Source organism: Rhinatrema bivittatum, chromosome 14 (assembly GCF_901001135.1).
Source record: "Rhinatrema bivittatum chromosome 14, aRhiBiv1.1, whole genome shotgun sequence".
Classification (NCBI taxonomy): domain Eukaryota; kingdom Metazoa; phylum Chordata; class Amphibia; order Gymnophiona; family Rhinatrematidae; genus Rhinatrema; species Rhinatrema bivittatum.
This window is the reverse complement of record NC_042628.1, coordinates 3533839-3547405: the sequence shown is the minus strand read 5'-3', so window position 1 is coordinate 3547405 and position 13567 is coordinate 3533839. Positions and strand designations below refer to the sequence as shown.

Genomic DNA, 13567 nt, shown 5'->3' with positions numbered 1-13567 from the left:
AGAGACGCAGTCAGGAGCCCTGCATTCGGCAAGATGTACACAAAGTGCCACTGCTATTACCCCACCAGGCTTCATCCACAGCACCCCCTCCCTACATGAGAAAAGTAATCAATGACATGAAAATGCAGCTTTATGATAATATGATATTTCCCATCTCCTGTCCTCCTCTTTTAAATATGCGATAATGCACAGAATGAGTGCGCGTGTCCCAGACTGCAGGAGGCAGAGGGTTTCTTCAGGTCCCATTGCTATGCATGGGAAAGAGAGATAGAAATCCATTGTACATGAGTGGGGGGGAGAGCCAGACAGCAGTCAGCCTGGAAATGAGCTGCGTGCAGTCAGCTCACAATTTATTCTGGCACCAGCGGCTTTTGCTAATAAGGTTCCGCTTTTGAATTCTGCGTTTATCTGTGACTATTCTGCACACATCTGATATCTCCTCACCAGAAATAAATGACAAGAAAACTTTTTGCTTTGTCCTCTGCTCCTCCATTGAAAGCTACAGCACATGCAAGAAGTCAAGTTGGATTTCATAAAAAAAAAAGGAGTCCGCTCCAGCTCCACACTCAGCAGCAGAGTCAGCTCTCACCATCCCCACAAATCAATCCAAGGTTTTTCACTGGAGGACAAGGCAGGCGTTTCATGCTAAGCCTCCTTTCTCAGGCTTCAGCCTCATCCTCAGCCTTCCTTCACAGGCCTTGCCCGGGGTGGAAGGGGCCAGTGAATTGTGGTGGCCATTCCCAGGAAGGTGCAAAAGATTTCCCTGTCCAGTCAGAAGGACCACTGAGAGATATCCCTGGAGCTTGGGCCACTTATCCCATCTGCTCGACCACTATTTTGAGGCCACAGACCAGTGCCAGGATTGGGAATTGCCTTAACAGTGGTTACATAAGGAAACCTTAACTGCACCTTTAGCATGTAATGGGGCAAAAGCCAGGACTGGTTTGGTCGCTTTCACTTGGCAGCTGTGCCTGGCCATCTAATTTTATATATATATATATATATATATATTTTACAAATCAGTTCTGTTCTCAGCTCGGTAACAGTGAAACAACCCCTTCCTTTATCAGGCATTCTGGCAAAGAAGTCACTCAGGACCTACACAGCAAACCTACAATATCAAATCAGCACTAACTCCTAAAACTCAAACAGCAACAACCCTGCCAGTGAACATGCAATACCCTAAATATTACACCTGGGCCTATAATACCAATACTACTGCTATTAAACATTTATATAGCACCACAAGCTGCAGGCAGTAAAGCAGCTCCTGCTTCATGAAGCTTTCAGTCTGGCCAAGACAGACAGACAGACAGACAAGACAAATGTTTGGGGAGAATGAGGAAAATAGGTGCAGTTTAAGTGAAGACAGAGGCCTCTGAAAAACCCTGAACAAGACCCTCATGGCTTATGTAGCAGAGCTGCTATTGAGAGAGCAGCAAGCCAGACTGCTACAGATCCGTACACAGAAAATACACGTTAGCAGAATCCCTCACCTCTGCCACACACGCAGAACACAGACAGGCTAAAGGATCACAAATTAGAAGCAGGAATCTGCAAATAATCTTTCCTCTGCCTCCATTCCAGCCTGCAGCTGCCTGGAGAGGGGGGAAACACCAGAAACTGAGGGGCTGGATTAGGGAGCAAAGCAGCCTCACCCCTTCCCCTCTAAACAGACCCACAGCTCAAATCTGAGAGCTCAGATCCTGTCAGAGATAAAGACACGGAAGAATGAAACCACTTAAACCTAGCGCACCAGAATCCACAAAGCCACGGTGAAAAGCAGGACTTGGGGTGGCGTTTTGTCTGTGCACAGGGAAGATAAGAACATAAGAATATGCCATACTGGGTCAGACCAAGGGTCCATCAAGCCCAGCATCCTGTCTCCAACAGTGGCCAATCCAGGCCATAAGAACCCGGCAAGCACCCAAAAACTAAGTCTATTCCATGTAACCATTGCTAATGGCAGTGGCTATTCTCTAAGTGAACTTAATAGCAGGTAATGGACTTCTCCTCCAAGAACTTATCCAATCCTTTTTTAAACACAGCTATACTAACTGCACTAACCACATCCTCTGGCAACAAATTCCAGAGTTTAATTGTGCGTTGAGTAAAAAAGAACTTTCTCCGATTAGTTTTAAATGTGCCCCATGCTAACTTCATGGAGTGCCCCCTAGTCTTTCTATTATCCGAAAGAGTAAATAACCGATTCACATCTACCCGTTCTAGACCTCTCATGATCTTAAACACCTCTATCATATCCCCCCTCAGTCGTCTCTTCTCCAAGCTGAAAAGTCCTAACCTCTTTAGTCTTTCCTCATAGGGGAGCTGTTCCATCCCCTTTATCATTTTGGTCGCCCTTCTCTGTACCTTCTCCATCGCAATTATATCTTTTTTGAGATGCGGCGACCAGAATTGTACACAGTATTCAATGTGCGGTCTCTCCATGGAGCGATACAGATAAAGTGATTAGAACAAAAGCACTGATGGCTCCGTGAGTTTGTATGGCTGAGAGGACCTGCTGCTTTCCTGTCCTTGCAGCCTCTGCCCTAAGTGATTGCCGGGTCTGCTTAGCGGCCAGGCTCGGCCCGAAAGGTTCTGTTCAAGATTTCATTGTGGAACGTTTATAACTTCAAGTCAGATCTGCAAACAGCTGATTTCTCCACGTCAGCGTAACCCTGAGATTAGTATCTAGTGCTCCAAGTTTTCAAGACATTCATCCTTTTTCCAGTTAGAATTTAGGATTTTGGGGTCCTTGAATACGACTGCCCCTGCGTTTGTGCTGCTCAGAAAGGCGTCAGAGACTCAGACGTTCGGTACAAGTGGCAGATCAGACAGATCTGCCCAGGGAAATGCCCCTCGCCATCTTTCTCGGCACTGATTCCAGCCCGTGCCCTTCTTAGGTCTTGAAGACAGGGCTGGATTTAGGCCTGGGCCAAATTCTAACTGTGCCCCGAAACTTGGATTCCCCTTGCTGCTCTCTGATTTCCAGGAACCCTTGCCACAAGTCCTCTGCCTAGGGGCGCTGTCATCCTAAATCCGGCCCTGCTTGAAGATATAAAAATACGGAGACAGGAAGGAGGGTGGAGGTGAGAGAACGCGGCTTTTCTGTCCCTGGCAGTAGGACAGCGGTGACCAGCATGGCACCAGGGGCCTAGCCAAGGCGCAGGAGGACACGTGCGAAGTGACGGAGAGCAGCAGACTGAGTGGGAATCGGAGACGGCACAGCAGAACCGCTACAGCGGGTATGAAATTTCAGCTCTGCTCCAGCACCAGCAACAGCAGAACGAGTCCATGGGAGATGACGTTCAAGCCCTTGCCCAGAGGGAGTGAGACACTGAGCCACCGTGCACAGCAGAAGACGTGCATGGAGAATGGCCTTTAACCCCTGGTCACGCTCCATCAGGAGACAAAGTCTGCGCTGCCACGTTCCAACAAAGCAGGGTGAGAAGATGCAAGATTTCAGCACTGCTATGCATTGGCGCGTTGTTTAACCATGGCCCTCCTGTTGTCCACCGCCCCCCCCAGAATAACTGTGGGGTCAGGCTGGAGGCCGAGACAGGGCTGCTGCCTTTCTCTCATTTCTCTTTTCTGGGAAAAGGACAAAAACTGAGGAGTTCCTCTTACCGAGAACTGTGAGCAGGAAGGAAAGGTCATTTGTGATTCCTGGTCTGGGTGCCCAGCTGACCTTCCGGGTCTCCCCTCAGCTAAATGTTACTGTGTTTCTGACACATGGAAGGCTGCTTTCCAAAACACAACCCCATGACAGATGTCAAATTCTGCTATAACAAAATCTCTCTATAACGGGGTCCCAGCTCACATGACACACTGCTTCAAGGTGCAAACCTGGAAACCATGCTGATCCTGCTCAGAAATGATTTTGAGAGCACAAGAGTCCAGACTTCAGATGTGACTACAGAATAAAGCAAATGTTGGTGGCTACAGAGCGGATTGGTGACTATGCTTCAGTGCCTGCTGGTCACTCTCAGGAACTTTCTGTATATAAGAACATAAGAAGTGCCAGACTCGGTCAGACCAACGTCCATCGAGCCCAGCATCCCTCACATATGGTCCATCGAGCCCAGAATTCTGTCTATGACAGTGGCCAGTCCAGGTCACAAGTTCTCCAAAAGATCTCCAACAGTTGATCTATTCCATTCTCAAGGCTAAGCGCCGGCTTTCCCAAATCTACCTGGCTGTTTATGGATTTTTCCTTCAGGAACTTGTCCATTCCTCTTTTGAACCTCACTCTGTTAGTTTTCTTGACCACATCCTCTGACAACAGATTCCATAGCTTGATTGTGCGCCGAGTGAAAAAATACTTCCTTTGATTTGTTTTAAATCTGCTGGTTGCTAGTTTAATGGATTGCCACCTAATCCTAGTGTTGTTTGAAAGGGTAACTAACCATTCCCTATTTATCTGTTCCACCCCACTCATGATTTTATAAATTTCAATCACATTACCTCTCAGTACTTTGTACTGTGATAGAAATTAGTGCAGCAGAGAATCACTTATATTACTAGTGTAATTATCTGATATAAGGCCTATAAGTTCTGAGAATGCATATGCCATTTTTCTTAGCCTGGTTGTAACAAGAAACAAGTCAGGCGATCAGATATATTAAAGAGCAGTTACTCAGGAGGCTAACTGTGGAGATATAAGGGAAAACAGGAGAGTAGCCACTTGGCCACACCTAACTGTTTGCTGATGTGGTAAGGACAGACAGTTGGGGCCTCAAGGACCCATGGGAGTAGCCAAGAGAAAGACTGAAACTAGGACGAAGGTCACCAGAATCAACATAAAAAGACCAACTTCAAGTAACTGAAACCAGAGAAAGAACAGATCAGAGCTACGAACTGGGGAGACCAGGGTTTGAATCACACTGTTGCTCCTTGTGACCTTGCACAAGTCACTTTACCCTCCATTGCCTCAGATACAAACTTAAGATTGTAAGCCCTCTGGGGATAGCGAAATACCTAAAGTACCTGAATGTAATCTGCCTTGAAGTGCTGAAAAAGTGTGAAAAGTGGAATATAAAAGTCTAAATAAAGAAATCAGAGGAAAAGCTTTTGAACATTACAGTGTTAATGAAGTGCCTAATGAACTGTTCCTGATTTTCCAACATTGTGTTTCAAATTTTCAAAGATATATAAGACTCACATCGGAAACTGTGAGGGAAAGTATCTTTGATTATATTCTTTAAAGCAAACTCTAATCTTGTATGCTTTTATTGCTTATTCTCAGATTTATAAAGTAAAACTTCTATAGTTATAAATAAATGTGTTGTGAATTCTATGACAAAATAATTACCAATTTTCCTACCCACCTCATTAACCCAGTATGTTCTTATGTTCTTAGGAGAGTGCCCATAGACAGGAAGATGTCTACAGGAAAATCTGTGAGCGCTTTCGTTTTCAAACCTGGAGCAAGCCCGCCAAGGATCCCGGAGTTGACATTGCGGAAATCAATTCCTGAGAGAATCATTAAAAGCCAATTCCTTCCAGTCCTGGCCTAGTTTAGATCATGTCAGGCTCACTGAGCCTCTTAAAATACACACACAATAGAGTCCCAGAAAAATATAAAACTGTCCCAGAAAAGAAACGAAAATCAGAAGCACCATCTGAATTTGCTTGAAAAACTAGATTGTCAAGTCCTTCCTGGAACGCATCAGCTGCCTGCACTTTCTCTGCGGAGGCCATTCTGGGTTTCCCATCCCAAGCAGTGGGATTTTAAGACACACTGACTGTACATTTTGCTTGAGATACAGAAGAGCCCTCCTATAGCTTACTGCAGATTTCATTTACAACTGCCTTTAAACCAGTTTGAAATGTACTCCAGGACTCTTGTACTGTCGTGTTTCTGCAAAGTCTTTGAAAACCATTTGCAAACTCGCTGAGAGATGCAAAAGGTGCTTACTGCTTATTCTCTTGTACCAAAACTTTTTTCTAAATGACACCGAATAAAAAGATTACCTACAATTTTCGAGTGTGAGTTTCCCTGGTATAATAATTAATGCGGTTTTGTGTAACCAGTAAGAGAAGTTTTGCCTGGGATGCAGACTGTATCCTGCAGGAAGAGCTCTGCCTGGGACTCACACTGTAACCAGTAAGAAAAGCTTTGCCTGGGACGCAGACTGTATCCTGCAGGAAGAGCTGTGCCTGGGACTCACACTGTAACCAGTAAGAAAAGCTTTGCCTGGGATGCAGACTGTATCCTGCAGGAAGAGCTGTGCCTGGGACTCACACTGTAACCAGTAAGAAAAGCTTTGCCTGGGACGCAGACTGTATCCTGCAGGAAGAGCTGTGCCTGGGACTCACACTGTAACCAGTAAGAAAAGCTTTGCCTGGGGTGCAGACTGTATCCTGCAGGAAGAGCTGTGCCTGGGACTCACACTGTAACCAGTAAGAAAAGCTTTGCCTGGGACGCAGACTGTATCCTGCAGGAAGAGCTGTGCGCATGAGAGGCAGATTGTAAGACACAAGATGAGTTATTTCTGTGATACACAGACTGTAAGCTTTAGGATCAATTTTATCTTGTTTTGAAAAGCACGCTTCATTCATCCAGGGTAATTATTGACCCTAAATTTCAGAAGATGGTAAACTCAGATTCTGAGTGATTTCAGTCAGTTTTGTAATATCAGCAAAATTGTATAAGGCCACTGTATGGAGTACACCCAAAATTGCAAAGGTTTTCTTTACCTCCAGCAGTTACTCATCAGGAACAAAATGCACTCACCATGTACTCCTGCCTCCCTTTCCCCCCCCCTCCCCCTCAAGAATTATTTAGAAGGTTGGTGGGTGGCAGGAGACACAGTGAGCGCAGTTCTTCCTTGCCAACCTTCCCTGTCAGGTGAACACCACCACCACCAGCAGCACCACCACCAGCAGCACCACCAGCAGCAGCACCACCACCAGCACCACCACCAGCAGCACCACCAGCAGCAGCACCACCAGCAGCAGCACCACCAGCACCACCAGCAGCAGCAGCACCAGCACCAGCAGGCAGCAGCAGCAGCACCACCACCAGCACCACCACCAGCAGCAGCACCACCAGCACCACCAGCAGCAGCACCACCACCAGCAGCACCACCAGCAGCAGCAGCACCAGCACCAGCAGCAGCACCACACCTCTCTCCCTCCTATCCTCGTCCTGGTGTAGTCCTTTCCTCTCTCCCCTACCCAGTCACTCTCAGCCTCTCCCACCCTACTTGATCTCGCTCCCTTTCACTCACCTCTCCACCTGCCTCCTGCTCACTATCCCTGCATCCTGCTCCCCTCCCCTTATCACTGTCTCCTTCTCCCCCATTCCCAGTACTTTCCCTCAGCTCACGGTGATTGCTGCCTCTCTACATATTCATCAGCAATCCCACAAGCATCTTTGCTGGATAAACTTCTTATAAACCAGCTGCCTTGTTTGACACATCCAGTTTGAAAGTATAATTTCCGGCTCTTCTTTGTACCTCTCAAATATCAAATGCCATCTAAATCCATTTGCTGGATTCTCCATTGATACTTGGTCAAAGACAGACAGGACATGACCTGCCTATAATCCCTTCTTTTTGGGGAGAAAGACTGCAAATGGAGCATCCATGCAATTCTATCTGTGTTGCTATTAGTTTAGCATAAGGGCATGGAAGCGCCACGTCAGTGCCTGCGTTCAGGGATGTGTGAGCGAGCCGGGCCTCTGCTCGTGTCACGTTAGCGTGGCAGACACACACGAGCCCTCTAGGACCTGATGCCATCAATAACCCCTGAGGCCTCTGCTTGCCACTTTGGTTCAGCGTGTGGTGTCACTGGACAGGATTATATTGACAGGGGCTGAATGGGCTGCCACTGACACCTTCGCAAGCCCTGAGGATTTATTGACAAGGGTAAGTAATGAAAGATTGCACTGACATGCAGGAGAGCTCATAGCCAAGGAGCCGATCAATTCCCCTTATTGACCCTCTTCATTTCCCTCAACTGCCCGCTGCACTCTCTGCTCTTTCACTGGAGCTGCTTTGAGCCCTCCTTCACAGACCTGTTACGTGGGGAGGCCCGGGTCAGGAGCTCAGATTTTAGGCTCTCATAAACCGTGCCTTTTACAAGAGGGCTGTTCTCTTTCCGCGTGCTTTTCCGAGAACGTAACGTTTAGGGAGACCGTCCGGTGGGTTCTCTCTGGTTTTAATGCCTTGATGAGACGGTAGGTTAGGGCTTTCAAATAATGGAATAGTCAAGGCTGCCACGGGACCGAAACAGTTTCCAATTACACAGAAATGTGCTGACCCACTGCTGTCATGTCAAAAGGACAGAATATGACTTGCCCGAGCTTCCTGATATCAGTGGACCACTGTCCAGGTCAATCCCACGTCCATTTCACGTTGGATTCAAACGTTAAAATGGAACAAAATGTCCCAAAGCCGAGGACATCAAAGCAAGTTTTCCTGCCTTGGTTTCTCATCAGCACCATAGATCTATTTCTTCCTTTTGGGACACCGGGATGTTCTGTTCAAAATGAAAATATCAATTGAGGGGTGAACATTCATTTAGGGCTTTGTTAACTAAAGATTTCTTCCTTAGGCCCAAAGGGTGTGGTTACCATGCTGGAGCACTGGAATGGATGGCAAGATAGGTCTTTTTATTGGACTAATTACCTTTCTTGACGAGCTTTCGGGAGCAAATCCTCCTGAAGTCCAAACCAAAATAGGAAAGCTCATCTCTTGCTCTGACCCTCTGTTTAGACGTCAGGAAGGGAGTTTTCTCTCCTGAAAACTATTGCTAGTCCAATAAACAGGTCTCAGCATACATTTTTGTGTATTGGCCTTTATTTCAGAATGGAAAAGGTCCTCCCTGAATAATGCCCTTCACATTGCCCTGCGTGATTCAGCTCCTTCTATGCCATTTTAGTGACCTTTTGAGGCACCTGATTTTGTCTTCTTGGTTTGCAATGGACCATAATTTTATAAATTATTGTAAAATGTATAATTAAATAAAAAAAAAAGTACCAGCCAATCAAGGAACTCAACTCTTGAATTAGTAAATATTGTGTTTTGTAGCTGAGGGCAGCAGAAATGCCATCTGGCGCAGCCTCCTAGGGAAGCCCCTGAAGCCGGCCAGGCTGAGCCACTCGTGGTTGGGCCCCACTGCACCTGTAGTCCTAGAGATATTGGAACTACAAGTAAATAGATTCAACGGGGCAAACTCAGAACCGGATCAGCCTGTCCAGGATCCACCTCAGAGGCTGGGAGGAGCTATGCAGACTTGAGCTGCAGTTTTCTAAGGAAACAAGGTCATGTCCCTTTTCTTTTTAGTCTTTCCAGAACTCTCCAGGGAATTCAAGCCCCAGACTTCACCACTTTCTCTCTGGCTCTGCATATTCTCTTACAGTTTGAAGACAGAGCATGTGAAACCAGACTTCTTGGACCCTGAACGCTCTTAATATATAATTTTAATTTACACTGAAGAATGTCGCATGACTATTAAACATTCTTCAGTTCCGATGATGCCTCCTGGATTTTTACTGCTGAAATGTCCTAATGTTTTTCTTTAGCCGGAAATGAAACTGAATCTTGATAGTGAAGCAGCAAAAGATATTACGCATAATTAAATGAGCAATAAAACCAAACCATTCAGCATCCTCTTCCTCATTCTGATTCAGGTTTCATTTGTGAAAGGAAATAACAAAGTTCTAGCGAGCTCTCTCCACGTGATACTATCGCCATTAACAACTAGGATGCTGACCTGCAACAAACATCCATACTGGTGTCGCCCAGTTACTGATGCAAAGCAGGAATACAGCACGGAGAGGTGAAGATCAGATCTTCATCAGAGCCCCGTGCAGGGATGCTCCTAAAGCATGAACACAGCACAGACGGCTGAAGAAGACAGGAAGAATCAGAAAATAGGCACTTGACCACATAAGTTGCACACCTTTTATACCACCAAAACAGAGAAATGTAAGAAATAGAATATTTGTGGGCACTAAAAAGAAAAACAAGCTTTCCCTAAAAGAAGTAGCCGAGCCAGCAGGCAGAGAGCATAAATGCCAAGTTGGGTCAGACTAAAGGTCCACCGGGCCCAGCATCCTGCCCCAGCAGACCGGCTCTGATAAGATCTCCTCTCTTTGCATTAAATTGTAGGTCACAGCACTTTCTCCGGTCTCCTGCTGTTGTGTAGTAAATATGTATTCCTTTCATATTTCAGGGATGGGAAGCAGGCCTTGGATTTGGAGTTAATTACATTCTCCTTTGTAAACAGGAGTTCAGGGCGAGTTATACCTTCAGGGACTCGTTACAACGCTTAAGAAGGAGCCAGTTCGCAATATGACTGGACCCTGCGGAAGGAGCTTGCAGTGCCGACTTAGTGCAAAGGGCACCGAATGTGTTGCATGCCAAGGTGGTATTTTAGCCAAACGCGGCCCCAGCCAGCCCAGGCCTCTGGTGGGGGGGGGGAGGGGCGGCGCTGGGGTTTTTTTTTTTAAGGTAAACCGAAGCTCTGAATGTGAGCCCATCGGCTACAAAGCTTGGCTCAGCCTCAGTCGTGGCAGGGAAAGAGAAGGGGTTTTCCTTGCTAATGAATGGGAAGACGCGTACTTTGTGGAGCACTAGAAGTGCGGCGAGAGGGGCACAGTCCCCAGAAGGAGAGCAGAAGGCTCCTTCGGGAGAAGGGATGGGACACCTGTGCCCTGCCAGGAGAATAAAATGCAATGGCAAGCTGGGCAATTTGCTAATGGTTAGAATAAAAGCCAGGACTAGTACATCCTGCACGTTTTTTGCAAAGGTTAAATCAATTGCAAAGCATCAAGGAGGCTAACTGGGACCGGTCTATTAGTGCTGGAAATGCCAATACTTATTAGCCCTAATGGCTAACGGAGCTGTGCGAGCCCTGGGCTCCGCAGAGACTTTGGGGGGGGGGGGGGGCTTATTAGAGGGCGAGACGTCTGTTTTCATTTTACAGACCCTGTTTCAGGATGTGAAAGCCCAGGCTGCAGGTTTCCCCGGAGGCCTCCATGCCCCCCCCCCCCCCCTGCCTGAGGCTCTGTCCCTCCAGGTGATGCATTCGGTGTTCCGCTCCCTCTTTGTAACGGGATTTTAGGGCGGACTTTCACCCCCTTCCCCCCCTGCACATAGGAAGCCCCTTTTCTAAGCCCCGGCTGCGCTCTCTCGCCTCTTTCCCTGCAGATGTTTTTCTTGCGCTCCGGGTTAATGTTCTGAGGAAAATGTTAATTTAGTTTCTGGGGAGGGGACCCGCTTAATTATGCAACCTACGTTTCATTATTCAAAACCAGCGCACTTCCGAGGCATACATTAAAGGTAATGCATGCAAATCAGCAGCTCGCGAAGTAAAGGATTCGCCATGACCCCCGGGCTGCAGCTGCTCGCGCCACATTTATCAAGGGAGCAGGGGGCGCGCAGCGCTCGGCACTGTAATCCCCTGAGGGATGGGCCTGGGAAAGGTCCATGGGTGGCCGGAGGTGCCGGGCCAGCCCGAGAACCGGCCCAATCCGCTAAAACTACAGAGCCCGCACCCAGCAGGAGCGCTTAAATGTCAGCTCTTGGGCGCAGGCACCAGGAAGAGCCTCGGTGCTGCCTGATTGGGGGTAGAGGGGAGGGAGCCGCAGAGCCCGCAATCCCCCTTTGGCCCGGGTGGGAAGCTGGGATTTGTTTTGCACGACCCTCAGCTCCCTCTCTCGGCAGACGGGACCTTTCGGTGACCTGGGAAAGGGGCAGAGCTCGAATCCCTGCTTCGCCTTCCCCTAACCTGGGAGGTGGAAGCTGCAGTCGGGCGCCTTCCCTCTCCCGTGCACCCGATCTGCTGCCCCTCGGGCCCCGGGTAACCCCTGAGGTCGCCCCTCGCTCGCGGCCCGGCTGCGTGCAGACCCCGTCCCCTCTCGTCTGGGGCTGTTTCGTTACGGAGCAGGAGAATCAAATACGCGCCCGAAACTTGCACAACAAACCGAGGTCTCCCCTCTTCTCTCCTGCGTGCATTTTTGGTCAATCCAAGCCCCTGTTTCAGGGTTGCTGTTAATTTAACCTGAAGACGATTTTAAGTGCAAATACGGGGGGGAGATTAAGCTACCTCTCTGTAACTCGCTTGCCTTCCGGAATATTTCGGGGAGGGCTCCTGGGAGTAACCCCCCCCCCCCTGCCTGGAAGTGCCCCGCACTGGGGCAGATTCTGGGCCCAGATTTGCTGAGAATGGTCCTGGCTACAGAGGCTGAACAAAGGCTCGGAGCAGCACAGAGAGGGCGTTAATGTGCTGCTCGGGCGAGGGCTGGGAGCTCAGACGCACCTTGCCCGCGCGTTATTTCCATGGGAAGTAAAAGTAGCGCAGACTCGCTGGCAGGGGCTGCGGGAGCTGCTGCCTGGGGACCCGGCATGAGAGCCCTTTCCAAAACAGCCGGTGCCATCGGGGCTGGCAGCAGCTGCCTCTGGTTATTGCTTCGTTCGGGGCAGGTTTTGGGCTCCGTCTGATTCCCTGCAAAAAAAGCCATTTTTACTCCAGGCAAGAGCAGCGCATTCCTCTGAGAGGTGGCGCGAGGAAAGGCTCCGCAGAGGGAAGGTTAAGCCGACGGCGAAGCAGGGAGGATCTCCCGCGGACGCAGGGCTCAGCGGCAGCGGCAGCAGCGCGGGATGTACCAAGGCGCGGATCGCGCGTTCCCCCCCCCTTACCTGTACCAGTCCAGTCCCCGCTCGTAGCAGCGGTCGAAGAAGTGGGGTTCGGTGCCCAGCGCTCGCACGTCCGGGTGCAGGCGCAGGAACTCCAGCAGCGCGCGGGTGCCCCCCTTCTTCACGCCCACGATGAGGGCCTGCGGCAGCCGCTGCAGGACGGCGGGGGGCGGCGGCGGCGGCGGCTGCTGGCAGCAGGAGCCCGTCAGGCAGTAGAAGCAGTAGGTGAAGAGGACGAGCGCGCCGAGCAGCCCCAAGTTCAGGGGCAGGGCGCGGGGGCTGCACAGGCTGCTACATCCCATGGGGCAGGGGCAAGGGGCGGGGGCGGGCCGGCATGCTGCCCCCGGCCCGGCAGCCTGCTCTCCCGCCGGCTCATAGGGGCCGGCGCCCCCTGCCCCTCCCGGCCGCTCCTCCTCGCATCCGGCGGTGCCCGGGCGAGCCGGCTCCGTTTCCAGGCACTTAACCCCCGAGAGCCTTAGCCCTGCCCCACCTCCCGCTTGCCCTCGTCTGGCTGTTTGCACAGGCTTCCCCGGGCTGGAGTGGGAGGGGGAGGCTTCCCGAGGTCCCTCCCCTTCCAACCGAGCGCCACCTGGACCCCTCCCCGATCCCAGAGCCAAGCGACCGGGCGCCACTGCACCTCTCCCCGATCCCTGAGCCAAGCAACCGGGCACCACTGCACCTCTCCCCCGACCTCTGTGCCAAGGAACTGGGCACCACTGCACCTCTCCCCCGACCTCTGTGCCAAGGAGCTGAGCACCACTGCACCTCTCCCCCGATCCCTGAGCCAAGCGACCGGGCGCCACTGCACCTCTCCCCCGACCTCTGTGCCAAGGAACTGGGCACCACTGCACCTCTCCCCCGACCTCTGTGCCAAGGAACTGGGCACTACTGCACCTCTCCCCCGACCTCTGTGCCAAGGA

General features: G+C 50.1%; 1 protein-coding gene across 1 annotated transcript in view; it reads right to left on the bottom strand.

The window, feature by feature from the left end:
• The window catches only part of HS3ST6 (heparan sulfate-glucosamine 3-sulfotransferase 6), a 67476-nt gene extending 54289 nt beyond the window's left edge, over window positions 1-13187 (bottom strand). Inside the window, exon 1 of the mRNA XM_029577578.1 lies at window positions 12651-13187. Within this exon, the coding sequence (XP_029433438.1) occupies window positions 12651-12949 (299 nt within the window). The 5' untranslated portion in view covers window positions 12950-13187. The remainder of the gene's footprint in view (window positions 1-12650) is intronic.
• Between the last annotated feature and the right edge of the window lie 380 nt (window positions 13188-13567).